This window comes from Mytilus trossulus, chromosome 8 (assembly GCF_036588685.1).
Source record: "Mytilus trossulus isolate FHL-02 chromosome 8, PNRI_Mtr1.1.1.hap1, whole genome shotgun sequence".
In the NCBI taxonomy this organism is placed as follows: Eukaryota; Metazoa; Mollusca; class Bivalvia; order Mytilida; family Mytilidae; genus Mytilus; species Mytilus trossulus.
Window position 1 is genome coordinate 32808116 of NC_086380.1, and position 25517 is coordinate 32833632.

The 25517-nt window shown below is 32.3% G+C and overlaps 2 protein-coding genes across 2 annotated transcripts; both read right to left on the reverse strand.

Annotated features, from left to right (window-relative positions):
- Positions 1–107: 107 nt before the first annotated feature.
- LOC134680840 (uncharacterized) lies at positions 108–15110 on the reverse strand. Its single transcript, XM_063540091.1, has 14 exons — positions 14031–15110; positions 12741–12966; positions 12301–12414; positions 10011–10121; positions 8810–8924; positions 8079–8233; positions 7175–7346; positions 6630–6895; positions 5738–5889; positions 4773–4938; positions 3626–3778; positions 2937–3278; positions 2341–2454; positions 108–1716 (listed from the first exon to the last, which is right to left on the reverse strand). The coding sequence occupies exons 1-14, from the start codon at positions 14919–14921 to the stop codon at positions 1358–1360; spliced, it is 3336 nt and encodes a 1111-aa protein (XP_063396161.1). The 5' UTR covers positions 14922–15110; the 3' UTR covers positions 108–1357.
- A 748-nt stretch (positions 15111–15858) lies between these two features.
- Positions 15859–24648, reverse strand: LOC134727589 (dorsal-ventral patterning tolloid-like protein 1). The gene is made up of 3 exons (XM_063591969.1): positions 24555–24648; positions 23730–23872; positions 15859–16089 (listed from the first exon to the last, which is right to left on the reverse strand). The coding sequence occupies exons 1-3, from the start codon at positions 24622–24624 to the stop codon at positions 15859–15861; spliced, it is 444 nt and encodes a 147-aa protein (XP_063448039.1). The 5' UTR covers positions 24625–24648.
- Between the last annotated feature and the right edge of the window lie 869 nt (positions 24649–25517).

A 25517-nucleotide genomic window follows, 5' to 3' on the forward strand; every position in this document is an offset into this window, starting at 1 on the left:
AATGTTTATGTCAACAAAATGACGACACTTGTTGAAAGGTTGATAATGTATATATGTTTGTTTATATTTTATAAAAAAAAAATTGAGAAAAAAATTAAACAAATATGTATGACTTTTTTATATTATCTACTTAGTGTTCTAAAGCAACAATGTTTGTAACGTTCATTTTGATTGGATAACATCACTAATATTCATGGCATCAATTGACAATGGAGTTCGGTTTTTGTTTTATTTTACTGGTTTGTTAGTAATTTAACATCTTTTAATTGGGAAAGTGACTGCGTATTTGTATTTATAGGTTGACTGAATATTGAAAGAACAGTAAAATAAGATGTTTTACTACATGAACAATTTTTATTGGCGAATCAATTTGGACAGCAAAATAAATTATCTAGGTTAACATTTTTAGGTTTGATCACACGTGTAATTTAATTCCAAGACTTTGCGTGTTGCTGTTGATGAGTGTTGTATGAACATGCGTGACCTCAGAATGTGTATCGCAGTCGCATTTCAATGAAGTTATGTTTGACCTTATACGAACTAACGATTACTTTTATACGTTCTGTTTGTTCTCAAACATTTCTTTAGAGCAACAAGAACTAAACCAATTGTTTGATAATAGACAATCATAAACAGCAGTATTTTCAGCGAGGACAATCATCGATTTTAAAGTTGAAAGTGTACACGTGTAACAAAATCAACCATGTCAAATTCAGCATGCAAGTTTAGTAAATGTCAAGTTCAGTTCAAAATTTTGAACCGTAGGCCAACTCGTACACTTCTGAATCTAATTGGATAATGCTTTGTTATTTGTTTTCCTGTTGAAATTAGGTGTTATGTTAAAATAGATAATGATTCACCTTGAGCGATGTATTATTGTTGACCATTCGAGATTCATTTTTGAGAACCCGTCTTTAGGTGAAAGTGTGATTTAAATATTACTACGCTAGCCTCAGGGGACTTTAGATCGAAAATAAATGCAAAAAATGTGAGTTTTTGTGTTTTGTAAAGCTCGCATTACACCTGTTTCGTAGCCTCGTACAAATACAGCTGACATTTAAAATAAAGACACTTAACAGATATTGTCTATATAAACTTTCCATTCGAGGATCTATTTTGTGACGACACTTTATAGTAAAGTGACACAGTTTTAGTCGTAATAGAAGATCCTATGGGAAATTGCGTATGTTAACATGAATGTAACCTATAACTCCATGAAATTGACAAAATATCAACATAGGTAAGTTTTTAAAACTAACACATCACGTGTGCTGTGTTCTCATCTTTTCTGATTTGGGATCATCTTTAGAAAAACTTGGTATTTGCTAGCTATCAAAAATTCATAGATCCTTCTTCACTAAAAACAGTTCCCACTCTGAAGCATAATATCATCTATATAAACAGAATCAGATTGATGACCGCGTTCAACTTGTATAGCAATAAAATGATCTAATGCTATTGATGGTATATCTACGTGTCCTTTGGACCAGACACTGCAATCCATGGTACCAACAGATCTAGCCCATACGCTCGATCCATAGAATTGTATGCCATTAAACACGTATCCTACTAAAACAGACAGGTAATTGGCATTTTGGTGACATAGTTTGTACACAAAACTGAAACATCTTGGACCGCTACTGTGTAAAATAGACGAGGTTAACTTGGCTTTTGTCCCAGATGGGAAATTGTCACCATTAAACCTTAAACACCATTCTAGAAAAAAATAATGATAAAAAATCTGCATTAAAATCGTTTTAAAACTTTCCATGACATTGTTTCCATTGTTTCGATGTTTGTCTTGTATGTGTTAAACCTCACGTGTAATGTTATTCGGAGTTACTTTTTAAATTTGCTTTATAATATTGTTTAAAAAGAGACTGTTAGTCAAAATGAATCTCCGTCTAAAACATTGCCGTTACGTTATCATGTAAATATCCGATCCTTGTTCTGTTTCCTTTGCAAATCAATGTTATCTTGAACTACAAGATGTGCATTGTTGTGAGACAAATAAAGTTACCATGTGTCGAACAGTTGCTTATTGTTGTGCTCTTTGTTATAGAATAATTCGGGATGGTTTTTAAACATGTTGAATTTTTCAAACTTTTTCGCTTAGATGGTCGTATTGTCCAATTGAGTTTTTCGGTTTGATGTTAATATACATACTTTTTCTTTGTCGCCATTTATTAAGTTAATGCAGACGAATATAAAAAAAAACCTAAGAACGAGCTGTTACATATTAGACGTCAGTTAAGGCAAGACGAAATATTGTCAATGGCAACGAAAACACCCACAAGACTGCAAAAAACAATATGATGTAATACCTTTCTTAATACTTACCGGTGTTAGAAAGTGTAAAAGATTGATGTGTTTCCCAGTACCCAATGTCTGTCTTGCTATTTGTATATCCACATGTATTCCCATTATTAAAATGACATTTAAACACATTTGTATCTACAATAAGAGGATCGTAAAACTAAAAGCTACATAAAACCAAAAAATATGATATGTTCAAATGAGCATTTTATATGTGAATCGCCGGTTCATGTCAAAACATAATTTTCATAATTTTAAAAGAACTGTACAATAAAATTGAGAATGGATGTGGGGAATGTGTCAAATAGCAGAAAAAACTCGAAGGCCACAATGGGTCTTCAACATAGCGATAAAATTCCACACCAGGAGGCGGTCTTCAGTTGACCATATACAAAAATATGCACTAATTCAGTGAGAATTTACCGATTTGTTCTTTCCAAATTTGCAAAACTAATTACAACTTAAATATTACATTTCCCTAAACCTTACGTATTTGAAAGTTTTCCTTGATAATTTGAATTTGATAAAAAGTGAGAGGTTTACAATCTTTTCGCAATATTGATACTAGTAAAACGAAGCAAAATCAGTTATTCGTTTTGATTTAACTTATTCGTTCTTACCATTGCATGTTCTATCTAAAACTTCAATATCATCTATAGCAACGCCTCCATCAAAATGGTTAATTATCCGGGAAGCTACAACATGTACTTCAGTAACTGGTGATGCAATCGCTATGGCTGCTTCCATCCAATCACCGGATATATATGACAATTCCCATAATACATGCTGAACACCATCATTCCTGACGTCAACAACTGATAATTTTAAACAGTTATTGTTGAAAAATTTGTAAGAAAATGTCAAGCACCTGTCTTTCCCATTATCACTGAGTCTTTGTTTAAGGACTGCGTTATTGGATTGGTTTGCTTGTACCATATATGTATCTGCGTATACATAATGACCTGGAATAGATAGAAAATAACTCCATGCAGACGGCAGTGAAGAGGTAACAGTTTACTATTAATAAGAGAAGTCTAAGTATATACATAGAACAAAACGACTATAAGAGGAGTCCATTACAAAGAACACAATAGTAAAAACATTTAGTCATATGAAAACCAACGGAATGACATTTGAAAAGCAGCTCTAAAAAAATTAATCAATCTTTCCCTACGACAATCTTTGTGCTGTTAGCAAGTTATTATAGGCAAGTCATATCGATTGACAATTCACAATTTGGAGAAAAAATGATGGGGTTTTAACAATATCACACATTTTATATTGGACACTTGATAAATAAAAAGGTTACCTTCTGATGTTCGAGTTGTACTATCTGTTAAAGGTTGACCTCCTAAAGTCCAGCCTGCTTTCCGTTTTGTCCACATAAAGCTACCCATGGATATATCCTCTAGTGAACATAATCCTGACTTTTCAAAATCACACTTAGTATTATGGTTATGATCTAAAATAAATGTAATGTCTTCATTACATGTACGTGTTTTAACAATTAATTATTCATTAGAAAATCAATATCTAAAAGTAAATGATTTCAACATAAGAACATAAGAAATGAAACAACAATTAAATCAACTAAGAATGCATAAAATATTAAATACAAATGAGATGGTAGACAAAGACTATAGGTATTAAACACTAAGTTTAACTCAATATGGTTCAGCCTAAAACCTAAATCATACAGATCTTGATAATACAGTTCTAAATCATATATGCGAACAAAAATACTCCAATCAGGTAAATCCATGGCGTTGTCAAGTTTATTTTTGAATTATGAGTTAGGATATCCCTTTTGGTATATTTCGCTTCTCTTTCAAGTGAACGCTATAAATAAAAGATGTGCTATGATTGGCAATGACACTCCACTCTCCAGGCGAGACCAAATGAAACAGAAATAAACATGAAATTAGGTTACCGTACGACCTTCAACAAAGAACAAAGCCCACACCACATAATCAGCTATTATAAAAGGCACCGAAATGACAAATGTTAAACAATTCAAACGAGAAAAAAAACGGCCAAATGTATGTACAAAATAATGAACGAAAAAACAACTATGTTATACAGCAACAAACGACAACCACTAAATTACAGGCTCCTGACTTGGGACATACACGTACAGAATGTGACGGGCTGAAACTTGTATGAAGGCTAAAATTCTTCCCTAGCCTGAGACAGTAGTGCAACAGAACAAAATGGTTTAAGACACACTATAAAAATCTTTTGAAAAAGTATAAATCATCAGATGGATCCAAATAGAAATACATATAAAATAGCAAAGATTGGACGTGGTAGGGTACTTGTACATCCCAACAACTAAAAGGCACTAAGTACAAACCTGGAAGCTAGTTTAAAGCTAATAGCTACTAGTAATAAGTCATGCATCTAGGAATATAATATCAACTACTACAAATTAACAAAATAAATGAACTAACTAATACCTCTGATTGATGTGACAGTCTTTATCCATGTATCAAATTTTGCTACTCTTGTATACACTCCCGGTAACGTAGATTTGCCACAAATACCACCACCCCAACTGGTCACACCAACCAACTGCCAAGTTCCATGGTTATTTGTACACATAAGTGGACCACCACTATCACCCTATCGAACATAAACTACATACAAACTTACAAAAACCTTAAGTAAGACAGCAACCTTTTACACTACAAGCAATCGAAAAAGACATTTCTTGAAGTTACCATACGAAACTTCATGTTTGCAGTCGCTTTCGCATCACAAATCACACTTGTCCTGTTAAGAACAGATTAATAATAATAATAAAAAAAAATCAACAAAACTCAAAACTCAAAACAGACAAAATATTGAATGAAATGATGACAACCACATACAAGGTTTATTTGGTCAGACTGATATTGGATGTGGTGTCTTACTTCTTTCTCCTTTTTTGCCCATTATGTTTTTCAGGTTCAGAAAAAACAAAAATAGGCCAATAGTTGCAACGTTTTGTATTTGCAAAAGGTCGCAAAAGGATAAGACACAAGTTAGTTCTACTAATTTAAAAAAATAGTTTTTCTTTTTACATATGAAATGATATTTAGCAAATAATCTATATATTAGGTATAAGTACAATATTTACAAAAATATACAGGTTTGAGTCATACATACACATAAAGGAACAAAATGTGTCTTATGTTTTCGACGTGCATGATAATAAGGTTAGGAAGCCACTCACTTGGACATTTATTTTCAACACAGAATAATTCGTTCTTTCTGATGAAATAATATATAAATGAAAAATTATTAGTTAAGAATAACTTAAAACCAACACATCATGTAGCTTAAAGAATTCTTAAAAGAACGGGTACGTCTAATAACCTTTAGTTTTACATTTCTTATTAAGAAAAAAATGCATAATATTTACAATAATAATTCATCTTACTTGACATGTGTCGCCTCCTTTTCCCGCCAGAATCCCAGCACATACCATTCCATCATTTATATCTGATGAATATGCTAAACTACATTTCGAGTTAGACCACATGAACGCTTTAGCATACATCAAATCATTTCGACGTTTTTGTAATGTTGCATCTACAAAAAACAGTTCAATTCCGTATTAATACATTAAAACACTAGTTCATGACACATGATACATAATATCAAGCTCTATTCTTTAGAATTGAAGAGGTTGGATTTGCATTCAAATCAATTTGAACTGTTAACATTAGTAGAACAGCAGATATGCTTACCCTTTCGTCACACGATTTTACCAAATTTTTGTCTTAAAAATCTACAATATATATTTGCCACTGAACGTTAAGCAAAAATAGTCAAACAATCACACACTTTACTATTTTTTGTTGTTAAATGTATAAAAAGATATTTTTCAAGTCATGCGTAATCGTTTAGTTCAAAAAATAAAATAACAAAAATACCAAACTTTGAGAAAAATTCTAAACAGAAAGTACCTAAGCAATACTACAAAGAATGACACTTATACGATGAACTTTTAGCTGAAATAACTTCGCATAAAAATGAATATCATATCAAATACATCAAACACATCAAACCAACAATGTTAACAGCGTTCTGCTGAATGTGCTTAAAAGCAAAATATGTATAAATGTGCGGGAAATACTTAAGTAAGTTTTTGAAAAATTACAAAATACTTTCGACTTATTGGTTATTTTTAGTGATGGCCACTGTATTTCTTATAACTAAGATCGTTTTGGAATTGACAAAATTATATTCTAGTAGCTAAGGTATAAATGTCTTTTTGGATCTTGTAATCCCATGCCAGCAATGTAACTGAACAACCACGTGATACATACCCTTTGGATCCGTTAATCCCCACCCAGCAGTATAACAAATAGAGTCACGTGGTATATGTTGTAAGGTGTTAGGCAGACATATAGGTTTTGTATAATCATCAAACGTAACTGGCATCTGTAAAAGCAACACAGCGATATCTGCCTTATAGATAAAGTTGTAGTCAGGGTTCATAATAATATCTGATACACGAATAACGTGGCCATCTCTTCCGTCTTTCAATGGAGTGCCAGTAACGATGGACACCATATGTGGTACACTAAGAACACTAAATAAGTACAAAAATAAAAATGTATTTAGTTTTATTTAATTTGTACTCATTATAGTCAGTAATCATTTAGAAAATAAAGAAATATGTTAAATAATTATAGGTGATGCAATTCATCTTGAACATTAATGATGTGGTAAAACCTCAGTACTGTCTTCTTATAAAACTTCCCTCTACCATACATGTTCATATAGTTATAGACATATTCTGCTTATAAATGCTTGTTTTTTTAAACACCACGAAATGTTGAAATTATGCGAGAAAGATTTCCAATTATACCTTTCAACACAGTGTCCAGCTGTGATCACCCAGCGGTCAGATATCAGTGTTCCTCCACAGATAAAATTGTTCCCTTTTCTAACGGCAACAACCCATGGCCACTGTCCTTTATATGCTTGGGTGCCACCAATTATATAAGGTACCATTAATGAAGGGCTTCGTTCTCCACAAGCTTTAAAACACAATACATATCATTCAAAACCATCTTGTAATAACAATGCTTAATATGTCAAATAAACTCATCATAAGTACTAAGATTAAAATGTAGTACGCCAGTTTGCGTTTCGTCTACAAAACACTCATCAGTTCCGCTCGAATAAAAAATAAATCGAATGAAAAACGCTTTAAATAGTTTATTACTGTAAAATGAGAACACTTATTAGTTAAATATAAATATAATGCTAAGTTACAATAATAATTTGGGTATGATGCTTTGGGCCTTTAAAGGTTCTTGCGGCGTTATACATACTACATTGCATCCGTAAACTGTAATGCATTACCGAATTGTTATATATAGACACTGGATTTGTATATCGGAAAAGGCAGAAATAAACAAATTTGGTGCGTGCAATGATCGTATGCATTTTTAGAACAACAAAGCCGATGACCAATGGATTTCGACTTCATTATCATCCTTTTGATTTTTTGTTGTTGTTGATAAAATTTAGAATGGAAATGGGGACTGTGTCAAAGAGACAACAACCCGACCATAGAGCATACAACAGCCAAAGGCCACTAATGGGTCTTCAATGCAACGAGAAATTCCCGCAACAGGAGCCGTCCTTCAGCTGGCCCCTAAACAATACTACTATGTGCTAGTGTTTTATGATATTAAACATAAATCATAATTAAGATAAAGAAGAGAAAAAAATATTATTTTGTAATAAGAAAAATATAACATTACCTTTCTTACTACAGTTAAGTATAATCTCCGCGCTACTCTGGCAAACCGTCGAAGGATGTAAATAACTATACAAATGGTTGCCATCTTGTTGTCCTTGCTTGTGGGACATATATACTGTCTGACTGGAAGGAACAGTTTGCGATCCTAAGAAATGACTGAAAGAAACGTTTTTTCAATGTTTGTACTGGAAATGATAGCTGAGACTTCATAATCATGTTTGTAAGTAGTGCAAAAAGGATTAGGAATGCATAAAGCCGCTGAAGGAATATAACATCTCTGATTCTTTATGATAATTTCGAGCTGGCAGCATATTCACTCTTTATGAAGATACTCTTATTTCGACAAACCCTAGCAAAGACCTTTGAACAATAAACTTACAAGCAGTAATAAAAAGTACGCGTAACGTCTGATGAATATCATGTCCTTTTTTTGGAAGACACAATTATTATCATTCTAGCTACATCATCTTGATAACATTTCAAATTTCGAAATGTATATGATCCGAATAGAATTCGGATGAAGAATTTTCATACTCTTATGCATGATCAGATGAAACAATGAAGGTGTCGGTACAGTGCTTTCATCTTTAATTTATAAAATAAATCTGATTACGACGTGCTTCTATGCAATCTTCGAATACACCGATTTGTTAGAAATTCTTTTAAACAATTAAATAAAAAAAAGGGTTTCAAAATTTGATTTAATTAAGTATAGAGAATGTTGAAACTTACTCGAATGATAAATATTTACATATGAAATCACCAACTGTGTCCTCCCAATCATCTGCGCAGACCGGAAGCCAAGATCTACCATGACGTATACGGAGAACCATATCATCAAGCATTGCTACAACAATCATCATGACATACATGTATGTCAAATGTTCATTTTTGTATTATTAACACAGTTCATCTGTGCTTTGGTTTATAAATATATGGAGTTTTGGATATGTAACAAACAATACAATGAAAGTCCACATATATTTCATGGAAACATTAGCCATTGAATTTCGACATTTGTTTGTCAATGAATTATCAAAAGTGTTACTGGCGAAAAGAAATTGGCCACCATTGGTCTTCTTCCGACCGACAGTTAATTCCTCGACAAACTGGGTCGCCCGTTTGGTTGTGCAGAATGAACAACCTTGTCAGAATAGGGACTTTAAATTCGATGCCTCGTGTAAAGTGAGTGCCACGCTTTTTGCGCATAAAGAACTCTTGCAACAACTAATTGAACAATTCCGTAGGTGCAAGGCTAACTTTCTGTCCCTATCAAATATACCCTAATTTCAAGTGGCGGTCTAAATTTCTCTGCCCTTTATCTCGGATTTCACATTATAATAACTGTTTTCTATTTTAAATTTTGATGTCTGTTTTCTTTTATTTTCAAGTCTATTGTAATGAATTTAACCAAACCTCACTGTATTTTTATCGAACTGACCAGTCTATGTATTTATTGTTTTGATAATCTTTAGAAAAATGGAATTCGTACCAACATTGTGCGCAACGTTTGTATAACAGAACCTACCTAGCTATTGTATTTATTTTAAATTTGTTCATGTCCTGAATATGCATGAAATATTTGTCACTGGACATTAAAAAAACCAACAATCAATCAATCAAACGAGTGTTGTTCAAAACCTTATTTTTTTTTGTATTTTAACTGTTCAGTGTTTTAAGCCTTCTCACATTTCCCGAAATAAATTCAAGTATGTGACTTCTTATGACCGTTACTGATATTTTGCATACAAGCAAAGCTTCTCGTTATACATGTAGCTAAGCAATTTCGATTCGGGTAAAATTTGAGTATCAAACGAAAGGACTAGAAAATACAAAACAAGTTGTTCTGAACCAAAACAAATTGAATAAGGGAGATTAAATAAAACATTCTACAGTAGATATAAGTTATATAAGAAATAAAGCTGTTACTAACCACAACCATTCTCGTCTGAGGCATCTTCACATTCACATCGTCCATTACACTGTAAGATATCATTAATACACTGACCATTGCCACATCTAAACTCACCTTTTCCACAAGGGCCTGCATTAAAAATTACTTTTATGTTACATATTCTACAAAACTTGTTTCACTAGTTTTAAATTAGTGTTCGTTTAATGCATATGTATGTGATAAATATCATTCAATAAGCAAATTAACAGGCTATTTAATAAATCAAGATTTTGTCTACACAAGAAAACTAATTTCGGAATAATAAAGTAAAAAGTAATGTGAATCACTGTCTATAAGCATTTCGAAAATTTATGCTTGTTAGATATTTTTCTGGACGACGTACAGAACTATTCGACACAAAACGAAAATATGTGCTGACCTGCTGTAATCGTTCTATTAAAATAATTAGTTGGCTCTTTAGATTAATATGTGTTACAAATAAAGGGACATAAGTTGATATATTAAGGTAAACTGAAAACGTTGCGTTTATAATATACTGAGTGCCAATGAAAACGCAACACTTGGTTTTTCAAAAATAAAATTTATATTAGAAATGATAATCTTTCAAAATAAATTGTTCTTAAAAATTAACAATTTTTACAATAGATCGATAACAACCAAACATATTTAATTGTCATCTTTCGGGCGCAATAGGTAAACGAAACAACCAATGTCGAAACATCAACTCACAGTCCTAACAAAAATGTTACAACCCCGTGGTGCAGCGCAATCTCGACAGCGCCATGGAATTGATCACCCCGGACGTTTAAAGTGATCCCGATGAATGTTTTTCTACTTGTCCCGCAAAGCAAACTCAAGCTGACTTTATGATATTGGTGGTTGTTTTCATGGTCTAAACCATGTCAAATCTGATGCAAAATATGGAAGATCGGACAAAACTACGGCGAAAAGCGTGACTTTTGGCCAAGGCGGGTGACAAATGTCTATGTAACCACCACTGACGGTTTTTGGTACATAATGAATGATTTTTTGGTCTACATAATTCGATGTTTACGCCAGACGGCCGTTTAGATGTCACTAAGGAAAGACTTTGGTGCTCTTTAACAATTTATGCGCAAATGGTGCTTTACTTAAATTGTTCCAAATGTTCTACCGTGACCACCATTGAACTCTCGTGACCTTTGGACAGCCATCACAGTCGATATTGGATATGTTACAGACCAAATGTATCGGTCTTGCTGAGCGGTTCTTGTTTTTTGTACCCCGAGATGTGGCTTATCATTAAATGATCCATTTTGGTTGAATTTGTGGATGATTTGGGCTATTGTAGAGGCTACAACTTCAGTCTTCTCGTACATGTATGCTTTAAAAGGCTTCATTGGATCATGCCCAAAACTGCATGTCGCTGTTGACAGAAAGTCCTGGCATTAATTCCGATGTTTTTTTGCAGTTTCTTAACAATAAGGGCGGGAAAATTCATGAAATTAGCCAAACTTTAAATGACAAAATCGTGAAAATTGTGCGTATGGTGAAAAGCGGTGAGCTCGGTTTATGTCCCTTCAAAATAACCCTTACTTCGCATTTGTTCCAAAAATCACTCAACTTAAGTTGGCGACAACTGTCTTAAAAGTCATTTTCAACCAACTATACAAAGTTCTAATATGAATAAAATAAAAATTAGAAGATTTTTTGGAAAAACAAAAGTGTTGCGTTTTCATTGGCACTCAGTATATATATTAGTTTAAAGTCGTTCTAAAGTAATAATTTCAAGGGGGAAAAATTATGCGTAAGGATATCTAAATAATGTCATATAATGTGTATACAGCACTTGATGCCTTTTCAAATCCGCACCCCTTGCCTTATACGTTTTTTTTAGAGTCCTATCTCATTAGAAATTCAAATTTGAATTGATTGGGACTTCAAATTATGAATTATTCACCATTTCCATTTCTTGAACATTCGCTTAATTTTTCTAATGAAATGCATTTGTTTGACACTAGTCAGTGTATAGCTTGCTGTTTGGTTTTTAATAGCCAAGGCTCTGTGTTGAAGACCGTACTTAGACCTATAATAGTTTACTGTTTATAAATTGTGACTTGGGTAGAGAGTTGTCTCATTGGCACTCATACAACATCTTCTTATTTTTATTGACTTAAACGATGAAGGTTATTAAAGAAACACGTGTCGTGACTGGAATTGTTATCATGAATGTATTGGATAGTTCCATTATACAGACGTACATGTATATGTCTTAAAATTTATTCAAACGATATTCAATGCAGAATTTTCAAAAGAAATTATAACATACCACATGACTGTTCGTCTTCACCATGGTAACAATCAGCCTCGTTATCACACCACCATTCTGATGGAAGACAGTTCCTTTCACCACACTTTGATAGTCTGGCAGGACAATCCAAACCTGAAGTTACAACAGTACAATCAATTTGGATCCATAAAATCGAGAATCGAAGTTCTTTACAGCTAAACTATTTCATTCGTAAAAATGAAAATGTGGTTTGACTGCAAATAAACTCATACTAGTTTTGTATGCCATATATGTGTCTTTCGTCTACAAAAATCATCTAATCAAAAGAGTTAAAAAGGTAAAAAAAATCGTAAGCAAATCAATGTTTCTTCAATGATAACCAAAGACTTGTCTGTTTATTGTTATTTCACATGCAAAATACAAATTGGTGATGTTGTTCATGTGATATACATATCTCAGCGTGTACAATTTGCTATTACCTTTAAGTTTGATGTTATATTCTAATGTAAAATTAATATGTCCTCTTGTTGCAACCTCAACAAATAAAGCCGCTCCAGACGACAACAGGTTAAAATAAGAAGAATAGTTGCACAAGTTGATTAAAACACCGTCCTTGGATGAAAATCCGTCATGTAAGACAACACCTTCACTTTCACAGTCAACACCAGTATACATATTTAAGTATGTTATATTGACTTCAATTGTCTAAAAAAGAAAAGAAAAGCAATACGTGACAAACAAATAAGAATAACGAGATTTTTGTTGTATAAATAAAGGCAACAGTAGTATACCGCTGTTCGACATTCATAAATCGATTGAGAAAAAAAACAAATCCAGTTTACAAACTAAAACTGAGGGGAACACATCCAATATAAGTGGAGAACTACGACACAACAGAAACGCATCATAAAAATGTGAGACACACAGAAACGAACTATAATATAACAATGACCATTTTCTTGACTTGGTACAGGACATTTTAATAAAAAAAAAATGGTGTGTTAAACCTGGTTTTGTGGCATACCAAACCTCCCGCTTTTATGGCAATGTTAAATATTACATTAAAATGACAACATTACATGATAGTACTACAATACAAATAAATGGAAGAACATATAGGACAGCGAAACACACGATTAATTAATAGTAACAAAAGGTGCCAGGTTTAAAATTTAATACGCCAGACGCGCGTTTTGTCCACACAAGACTAACCAGTGACTCTCTGATGAAAAAAGTTCGAAAGCCAAAACAAGTACAAAGTTGAAGAGCATTGAGGACCAAAAGTTCCAAAAAGTTGTGCCCAATGCGGCAATGTTTTTCTGCCTGGGATAAGAACATCCTTATTATTTAGAATAGTATACAGTATACTATACACAAATGGTGCTCTTTATTCACTCAAAATGTGTAAGCAAGCAATATATTTTAATTTTTCATAACAAGAACACTCGATAGTTGATGTGACTGATAAAATTGATAACCATTGAAGATAAATGAATGCCTAGCAGGAAGAGTAAATGCGCAACTCATATTCTAATCTATTGCCGGCTAAGCAAAAATTGAAGAATGTTCTTTTCCCTCTATGACAATTTAGTAAACTCTTCATACAGGTTTGTTTTAGTGTGTAACTGTCACTTAGTATCAAACTTCAACTATTATCAGTGCTTTTTTTTATACTAACAATCTTTTTTATTAGTGCTTTGTACTCAAATCTTTTTTTATCAGAGCTTTGTACTTAATCTTTTTTATGATTATAATCAGTTGTAACAAACCTCATTAACATTTCCAAGCAATAACCATGAACAGCCAAGTTGTCCTGTTGACGGTGATATATCTACAACCAAGCTACCGGTACCGTTCAAAAATATGTGTTCTGTCATGTGACAAGCTACCGGTAAGTTATATGTAGATGGTACTTCTGTACTTGGTGGATCTTTGGCAATCGATGATTTAGGAAGAAACGAGACAGCAGAACTGACATCAATGTCCGATATAGAACCATAATCCGAAGTTTCTGATGTTACTCGAAAGTTATTCGTCAATGACGATGTCGTTGAACTAGAGATATGTGGTGTTTCTTTATATATTTCACTAATTTCTTGAATACCCGACACCGGGTTATAAGAAGAAGTGGACCTTACTACTGTAGGATCATAAATGTTTGATGAAAAATAATCTGCCATTAATGACATGTCAGAGCTCAATGTATTAGATTGAGTTAATAACAATGTCTTTTGATTAGGAAGTTGCTTAATTTGTTTATCATCATTTAATGTATCTACAATAGTAGTTTGATCTACAACTGGTATTGAAACAGGCGGTTGTGATATATCTGAAAACCCATGATATATATCAGTCAATAAAGTACTAGATAACAACATGCTTGTTAACAAAACTTCCCCTTTTGTTGGAGTGAAAATGACACTGTAGCTAGACAATCCCGAAGCAATAATATCATCTGTCAACAGAAAACTTGATGATTGTGACGACATAATACTTGATGATTGTGACGACATAATACTTGATGGTTGTGACGGCATAATAGTTGAGGATTGTAACGACGACAGAATACTTGGTGATTGTGACGAAAGAATACTTGATAATTGTGACGATAGAATAATTGATGATTGTGACGTCATAATACTTGATGATTGTGACGGCATAATAGTTGAGGTTTGTAACGACGACAGGATACTTGATGACTGTGAAGATAGACTACTTGATGATTGTGTCGAAAGAATACTTGATAATTGTAACGACGGAATACTTGATGATTGTTGTCGAGTCTCGATTTTTATTGACGAATGAGTCGTTTGAGTATTTGATAACGGTGCCGACTTAATGTTTATATATTGTTGTCGAGTCTCGATTTTTATTGACGAATGAGTCGTTTGAGTATTTGATAACGGTGCCGACTTAATGTTTATATATTGTTGCAGTAGAGCATTTAATGAGAGAGTCTGCAGAATATCTGTGTACCCTGTTACTAGAATACTTGATAACTCTGTCGGTCTAATTTGTGAAGGTTGGTAATTTAATGTATGGGTCACTTTTATTTCATTCGATTCATCAATAAGAATAGAATCACGAAACAGTTTTTGAGACTTGTGTGTAGATATCAACATCATCTTATCTACTGGTAAAGTTTGTGTGTAAAATTTGTCAACAATTGTAGATCCTTCGGCTTTATCTATTTGCAACGAAGGCGATATTTCAGCCGATGAATGGTCAATCAGTTTAAAGCTGGTATGGAATCCTCCATCAGTAAGCAACAACTTTGAGTTTGTGTTATTCTCAGAAAGAAGCTGTTCTAAAGTAGATTGGTCCAAATAGCTATAGTCTGTTGTTTGTTGTTGACTGGTATCTGAATTAAATAGATTTGAAAATATGCTAAAGGAATAAATTGCCGTTAATGATTAGTAAAGTAAGAGTATCTTATATATAAATATAAAAAATTATGTTAAATAGTTCATTGTGTTTTCGATAGAATTTATCTTTGAAAGGTGCAAATACCTTTTGTTATTTGTAAAATCTCAAACACGATGACATTAGAATATCAGCATCAATTTAACAAGATAGGCACTAGGTGCGGGGATTGCGCTACTCACCAATAAATTTCTTTATCAAAACCTGAAAGCCTGGCCTTGTTACCATCTGATCTGATCTAAATTCTATACACATGTTGCCCTCCCCTTTAAAGGTAGGTGGTGCTTTTGTTCCACAAAATTTTGTTGACGTCACTTCCCTACACTTCCCATCATACACCATCACATTATCCCAACTGCATTTATATTGGTACTCCAAATCAAAAGACGTAAAATCTATAGAGACCTTGAAAAACAGTAAAATACAATGAAGGACCTATACAGATTATTTTTTATATCTTGACTTTATAAAAAATATCAATTTTGCAATCTTTTCAAATCAACGCTATATTCATGAATAAAGTAATACAAGTCCGTCCACTGTGCTGCAAAAAGTGTCACTATGGGATGTCAATATAACTTTATCGGCAAGCCTGATGCTTCTAAATCAATACTATTTGAAAAACCTCAGATTGAGGCGTTTTAATATCTTTTGTAGCTTTTCCTCGTTTATGTTAGTAGCTAGAAGACCAAAACTTCCATCCTGAATTACATTTACAGTAAATCCGTTTTATGTTGGTACTTTTCTTTTTAAAATATTATTTCTTGATATATTCTAACAAGGAACCAATTTATAAATGTGTAATTTAAAGACAGGCCAAACTGCAGTGTTGTGTAATATATATTATTTAAAAAAAAAACGATACTTAATTTATCGAAAGCAAAGTTATTCACGGCTGTGTAATATGACATTGTTTTTCATCTAGTGCTTTCATACAGCATGCAGCTTATCGAGCGTCACGGATGAGTCTTATGTAGACGAAACGCGCGTCTGGCGTACTAAATTATAATCCTGGTACCTTTGATAACTATTATCAATATGCATCAATCATTTTTTGAAACTTTATACTCGACAAAATGTATGCTAATTAAGATATAAAATAACATGAGTCTTAAAAACAATGTTTAGATAAAAATAAGATTAATTTACCTGAGAGAGAAATATTGTTTATTAAAATTAACATCATGCTCCACATTTTATGTCATATTTTATTAATTGACTTCGTTGTTATTTTAATCTTAGTATTATGATTGATTCATCTTTTATAGCTCGCAATAAGCATTATAAAGAAAAAACAAAATAGATTTTTTTTCGAAACACACTTAAATATGTACTTAATTTCTAAAGAAATAAAACTTTTTAAATCTTGGTCTGTAGTATCCTATCCAATAAAATATCTGATACATGTTTACAAAATTTGAAATAACAAACAAATGGAAGTGTTTAACGACCTTGACTGGCTTTACAGCCCTCGCACGGTCGGCTTAAAAATTTGAAATTATACAGATATAAGGTTTAAATTCCCTCAGGCAAAATTGGCCTTAATAGATGGATTTATAGGTCCTTTTTAGTGTATAGGTCTTTATTCGGTCCTTTTACAACCTTGCACTTGAAACTAGTAAAAGCCTAAAATAACCTATATGTATATCTATATTCGCATCGACTGTACCGATTTTTACTCGACCAGTCTGAATTGGTCTGAACTTCAATTGATAATACTCGACTGTAGTCTGAAATATACTCAACAGTCTGAACTTGTACTTGACCTTTATTCGAGCAGTACTTAACCGTTTTATACGCGTCTGGACCATGGCCGAGCTAGTCTGAACCATGCTCGACCTAGTCTGAACCATACTCGACCTAGTCTGAACCATACTCGACCAAGTCTTTCCCAACCAATACCAATTCCTTTGTATCTATCTTTTGTATTTCATCAGTTTATGAACTGTTTTTAACAACAGGTATTTTCTCTGATTAGAAATTTGAAAAACAAATTAAAATGTTTTCAATATAGCATTGAAACGAACATTTCACAATTAACATAATATTATTTCAAAACCATCTTCATCAACACTTACATATATACATCACCTTTAAAATTAAAATAAAGCAAGCAGATCATCTCATAAAGTCAGTAATCAATGATGCAGCAGTTGTTGAGAGAAAGTTTAAAATGTAATAACTATGTAAAATGTTGGTTCCCGAATGCTGGCTTTCGTAATAATGTAATGTCCAACATCTACCAAAATTCGTTTTTACTATTCTTCATGTTATAACAAAATGTCAATATTGATTTAAGGTACATTTATCTAGGTCAAATGGATCATGCATTAGATTTTTAAAGACTGAAATTTGAGCAAACATTTAGTTTCGAGCTGATACTTTTATCCATTTGTCCAACCTTAGCTAGCAATGTCCATGGGAATGAACAAGACACAAATTGATTTTTTGTCAGGAGGCAATTATGAAAAGGTCACAGAATAAAAAAAAAATACCGAAACTTATGCACGTTTTTCAAATAATGTGAATACTTTTAATTTTTCTAATTCTCCGAATTTCCTGAGTATGTACAAGTAAAGGTTTAGATCAAAAGGCATGGATTTTAACTGAATTTATGCATGCTACATCTCTCTTTTTCAGGAACATCTTCGAGTGCAGATATAGGCCATTTCAGACTCTTACTGGTTTGTAGTGTGGGATTTCAACTATTTGGCATTGAGATGTCCTGATGAAGGTAAATCCAGAGACGCGATTCAGACGAATAAAGTTTATAACAAGTTGTTTTCATTTTTGGCCAGCACTGAGTCGATGTCTCTGCTGGTGGACTATCAATCAGCGAGGGTACCATCAGCTCAGTAGTCAGTAAATTGGAATTGACATGAATTATACCCATACTGTCTCAAATTGCTCGTTTATAAGATTTGAAATTATACAGAAACAAAGGTTTAAATTCCCTTAGTCTAAGTGGGCTTTAGATTGATTTTGTTATTTTGTTTTATATCCTTTGTGGTAAATAGACCTTAAATGTTTCGGTCCTTATTCATCTCTGGCATTTAAATATTTGGCTTTCAGCGTTCATGATAAAGGTTAATAGAGAAAAGCTTTTCGGACGCATGACATTTTTTCGTGTTGTTTTAATTTTGTGTTGTGAATCGTAATTCCACTGGTTCGAACTGGTTTTAAAGCATTTCTTTATGTTGCATGCAAAGAGGATACTAATAAATGAACTCTTCGTTGTACATGTAGCACCATAAAGAATCAAAACGGGGAAATTTGAAAAAAAAAGACTTTTAAAGAATCGAGTCTGTGATTACTGTAAGGATATTTTACAAAATTTTAATTTTTTGAAATACTAAGGCTTTTCTACCTCAGGCATAGATTACCTTAGATGGATTTGGCAAAACTTTTAGGAATTTTGGTCCTCAATGCTCTTCAACTTCGTACTTTATATGGCCTTTTTAACTTTTTTGGATTCGAGCTTCACTGATGAGTCTTTTGTAGACGAAACGCGCTTCTGGCGTATATACAAAATTTAGTTCTGGTATCTATGATGAGTTTATTTAGAAGATGAATTCCACGTTATTCTATCATGTCCTTTATATGACGATTTCATAAAAAAAATATTTGATGAAGCAACACTTTTTAATAGTGAGTTTATGTCTGTTAATGATAAACAGACATTAGTGTTTTTATTTACAGATATTAATATGAATCGTAACTGTGCCAAATCCTGTTATCTTATTTCAACTAAACGGAGAAGTGTTTTATACTGTAAAAGAGAGACGAAAGATACTAGAGGGACAGTCAAACTCATAAATCGAAAATAAACTGACAAAGCCATGGCTAAAAATGAAAAAGACAAACAGACAAACCATAGTACACATAACACAACATAGAAAACTAAAGAAAAAACAACACGAACCCCACCAAAAACTAGGGGTGATCTCATGTGCTCCGGAAGGGTAAGCAGATCCTTCTCCACATGTGGCACCCGTCGTGTAAATAATCTTCCTAAACATATGTTTCATAATAGACGAATTCTTTAAATTGTTCTGAATGTTATAGTCTCTTATTATTCTGTACAGAATTGCTCTTTTTATAGCTATATTTGTTTTACACCTAATGTAATGTTGAATTATATATTTTCTTTGAGAGATTAGACTTAGATAAAATATTGAATTGAATTATAATGTTTTTAAAAAAAAATCGGGATCTTAATATAATGTGTGAAATCTAGCGCTTAATCGGCATGATGTTCACCCCGTCTAACAAACATGAATACGAAACGAATACTTTAAACGAAATTTTAATCCTCCGTAATATTTAATGCAATTATTTAAATGAAAGGAGGATGTAGATTTAAACATATCAATTGTAAAGACACCATGAAATAATATAATACCTATCATTTTAATTTTTGCCAACATGAGGTCAGAGGACTTTAAATTTGCATTTCAATGACATAATATCTTTCAATAATGCATTTGAAGATTTCTTCTATTCAGCTATCATATAAATTCGGTATTTTCATTTTTGCATATTTTTTCTTATAAATCTGTATAATTTTATGCAAATCGGTTTTAAACATCACATGGTCCGACAATTAACTATGCAGTTACGTCCTTGAATTTTGCCATTGTTGCTTGAAAAAAATTTCACATTTAGTAAAACTGTTTTTTAATTCAATAACATACTTTATAAGATATTATGACAAGTTTGTTCACTTGGAAGACAATAACTGTACAGCCACTTTGTTTTTAAACAATTGGTTAGGGTTCCTACCCATTGTTTTTTCTTTCGCTTGAAAAACTCAATTATAAATCCGTAGATCACCAACGCGCTTTCCAAATATAAAACAGTAGTATTGGATTCGTAAGGATTCGTAAGCTTTTGATAGAAGTTTTAAAATTTATGTAAAGATGTGGTAAGGGGATGTTGTCTTTGATTATAATATAATGAAAAACTTTTACCAAACTTCTTTTGATTGTTCTTTATTTTATAATAAAAGATCAAATAGTATTGATTTGAGACAATTATGGCAAAGGTCAAGGTTACAGTAGATTGAATTTTAGCAAACAATTTGGTTTCCGGATAATTCTTATATCAACTTTATCAACCTTAATAGCTAGAGAATGTCCATGGGAATGGACAAAACACGTATTGATTTTTTTGTCAATAGGTTATGTAAAACAAAAAATCACAGGAAATGCAAATAAAAGACAACATTTTTATTTCTTTCCATTTTTCAATGAATTGGAATAAGTTTTATTTTTTTCGGGTTCCCGAGCATGCTGATAGAAGAAAGTAGAAAATGCAGAAAATGAACTAATCGACTTAATACACAGCAGATTGCGACTTATGTACGACTTCTGAAATATTATTCATGTATCTCTTCTATTCAAACTTACAACTATAAAATGTATTTAACAGAAAGGTCACATTCCTCGTGTTCCATGCATTTAATGACTTTATACAAAACTGAAAGTTTAATTGATGGGGTCGAATAGAATTATTTATGTCTATAATAATATTAATATTGACACCTGTATTTACAATGTGACGAAAAGGTTAGCAAGGGCAATTACTATTCAAATTCATATTTCAAAGATCGTAAATTAAAGACACTGTTTGCATATTTTTAAATATCAATTTGAATACAAACATTTTATAAACTATTTTTGAATATCCAGAGTAAATCATTAAACTTATTTAGATTCTTTCAGCAAATAACAATATAAAGAGAACCGTCCACTCACTATATAGTGTTGAAAATATTAAGGATTTAAAAGTATTTAATGGTACTATTTTTAACTGTCCAATATCAAGAAAGATAATTTATCAATTCATTTCTGAAAATAGGTGTACTAATCAAATAAAAAGGAAATCAAAGAAAAACCAATAGACCTGCTTATTTTTTTCTACATAACTTAAAATATATTGGCTGTATAAGGAGAATTGAGTATGACAATGAAATGACCCAACATCGAGCCATGTCCAACTCGCATTAGAATTCAAAATGATCGGTGAAAATAACAGGCTAACAAATCATTAAACAGGAAGGAAATAAAGGTCGACATCAGTGATTAACTCACGATGTACAACAGAAGATATCTGTCTATACAATATGTGAAACTCTATACCAGATGTGAAGCTTCATACAATATATGAAAGTCCATACAATATATGAAGCGCCATACCATATTCGAAGCTCTATGCCATATGTAAAGTTCCATACCATATGTGAAGCACTATACCATATGTGAAGCCCCATACCATAAGTGAAGCTCTATACCAAATATGAAGCTCCATACCATATGTGAAGCTCTATACCATATGTGAAGCTCTATACCAGATGTGAAGCTCCATACAACAGATGTGAAGTTCCATACCATATGTGAAGCTCCATACCATATGTGAAGCTCTATACCAGATGTGAAGCTCCATACCATATGTGTAGCTCCATACCATATGTGAAGCTCCATACCATATATGAAGCTCCATACCATATGTGAAGCTATATACCATATGTTAAGCTCAATACCAGATGTGAAGCTCCATACCATATTTGAAGCTCCATACCATATGTGAAGATCTTTACAATATGTGAAGCTCCATACCATACGTGAAGCTCTAAAAATGCCCGTTGCGTCAAAGGCAACATAATTTTTAAAACTGAATTTTAAAACTAGGAAAATTCAATATACAAATCAAGATAACAAAAACGGATATAATTGCATGAATTCCAAACCAATCAAATAATTTTGGCAGCTACCCATCAGAATCACAAAGCACATAATCTGCTGATATGTAGACACCAGGTTTTGTACACTCTAACATATCAAATCATTAAAAATTAAATGATGCAACGAAATTGAAACAGATATTGATAAACTTCAATGATACAGCTACCAAAAACCAAAAACAATCAGGAAAGAAATCAAGAGAACGATATGTCGTCTTCAACAATACTTGTATACTATTTGTCCAAGTTAGTTTGACCACTAGTGGTGGACGAATATCAAATCCTTTTGGAAAATATGTGTGATGTGACTTGTGTGTTGCTTAAAAATCAGTTGTATGTGAAGTGTTTGTATATATTGTTGTTATGTGTGTACATAAGGGAAGAAGGGATATAATTACGATACTGTTGTCAAGTCATTAAAGATTGCATATTTTGGCGTTAATATTGAGTCACTGATAAGGTCTTTGCATCGGAACTACACACATTTATTCTAAAAACAGTTGTTGGCATGACACGGGTTATGTCCTTTTCATATATGTTATGATGGTATGATACTAAACCCCTAACGGGAAGGATTGTGCCTGATGTTCATATGATGAAATCATAATCTTTCAGTCAGTTTAATTGAAGTCTGGAGCTGGCATGTCAGTTAACTGCTAGTAGTCTGTTGTTTTTATGTATTATTGTCATTTTGTTTATTTTGTTTGGTTACATCTTCTGACATCAGACTCGGACTTCTCTTGAACTGAATTTTAATGTGCGTATTGTTATGCGTTTACTTTTCTACATTGGTTAGAGGTATAGGGGGAGGGTTGAGATCTAACAAACATGTTAAACCTCGCCGCATTTTTGCGCCTGTCCCAAGTCAGGAGCCTCTGGCCTTTGTTAGTCTTGTATTATTTTAATTTTAGTTTCTTGTGTACAATTTGGAAATTAGTATGGCGTTCATTAACACTGGACTAGTATATATTTGTTTAGGGGCAGCTGAAGGACGCCTCCGGGTGCGGGAATTTCTCGCTACATTGAAGACCTGTTGGTGACCTTCTGCTGTTGTTTTTTATTTGGTCGGGTTGTTGTCTCTTTGACACATTCCACATTTCCATTCTCAATTGTATGTACGTGTTAATTCATGTTAAGCAATGGTATTGTCTCTTTCTCAACGATTTGTTATTTTTCTGCAAAACCTTTTTGTTTCTTCTTTCCTTTCGTCAATTTGTGATAGCTATATCTGATTTATCAAATTTTTTTTTCAACGGGAACAAAAGTAAAGAAAGTATCATATATCATAGTTATTCAAACTTACCCCTGAATTTGATTGGATATTCCATTTACAATGCAAATTAAAATCATAGTTCTTTCCTTCTTCAAATCCAGGACTTGATAAAATTAAACTATCTTCTACTAAAAATATATCCTTTGAGCAGCCTTTTACTGATTTGATACCGACTATAAAAAATATTAATAGCAGTTTTACACATTAAAATCTGTTGTTACCCTAATATTGGTTCTGATCGTTTCTGTTGAAGCCTACAGAGAGGCAATTTCATTTTAAGTAGTCATTTGGTAATCATGGTTTGGTTCATTCTTTAAAAAGTACATTTTAAACTTGTCATTTGAAATATTCTCCATCAGTTCGAAATAAGAATTATACATTTGTTTATACATGTAAATTTCTCTATAAAAGTGGTTTATTTATGTTGTTTTCGACGGACTAGTATACATTTTAAGGGCCATATAAAGCCCGCCTCCGCGTGCGGTATTTTCTCACTGTACGGAAGACCCATTGGTGGCCTTCTACTGTTGTCTGCTCTTTTGTCGGGATGTTGTCTCTTTGAAACACTGCCCAGTTCCATTCTCAATTTTATAATGGAACTCCAAGCCGCTTTTTTAATTCTAAGTATATTAAAAAAAATACCAGACATAAAGTATTATTAACCAAGAAATGTTATTTTCAAATCAGTCGTAAAATTATCTATTAAGCAAATTGTAACTTTTTTGGCGAAAAATTTACATTTACTCTATTGATTTTTTATTCTTACATATAACATACGAACTTCATTTTAGACAGTTTTTGAAATATGTCATCTGAAACATTAGTATCTATCGTTCACATAAATTAGTATCTCACCTAGAAGAAATATGAATACGTATGCGTCCATATTGATAATATTCAAACTACTGATCCTATGGCTAAACATTATTATTTAGTATTACACTGTTTACTTATTCTATTTAACATGGGACCTTTACATTACATCATTTCAACAAACGAGTGGGTTTAATTTTTAGAAACTTGTCATATTATTCCTAATTAATCATTTAGAAAAAAGATTTAAAAAAATTTAAGACCTTGTTAAATGACCGCTAACTAAGTTAAATAAATGTTTATGTCACGTGATGCAACAAACGTATTGTTGTCTATATTTATTCTTATTTAAAGGAGCACTAGCTACGATATATATAAAAAAAATAAAGTATATTTTTTTTAGATTAATCATTAATTAAATTGTAATAATGAAATAATAATTTACTTTTAGCAATCAATTTGCTTTAATTTTGTTGAAATAAGCGATTATACATAATTTTTGACTGATTCACTTGCAAGTGAAAACGTCATCATCATTCTAACCGGTATTCATGTGAACTTAATTTAACCCCCTAGCTAGAGACTGACCACGCATGCATTGTACGTGAACTGGTTATTTAAAGAAAAAAAATGTCAACAATGAAAGTGAAACTACGGTAAATCATTTGATTGCTAATTCGATCCACATAAATCATTCTTATACGGTTAAAAACAATGAGAAACTTATATTTTTAATCTATAAATTCAAATCAAACATACCTATAAAAATCCAATTGCACGTGCTGGTTTAACCTATTCATATCTTTATTTGTGTTTACATCGCTTATATGGTCATCTGAGGTCAAATGATAGTTAATTAGATGGCGTCTGGATTTAAATACACTCGAAACGAACCTACACATCATCTACTCCATGCTCTGTAAACTGTTTATTTTAAACGTTTGATAGATTGGATAAATGTTTTATATTGTTATTTATCAAATATGAGAATTTGAGTCAAATTGG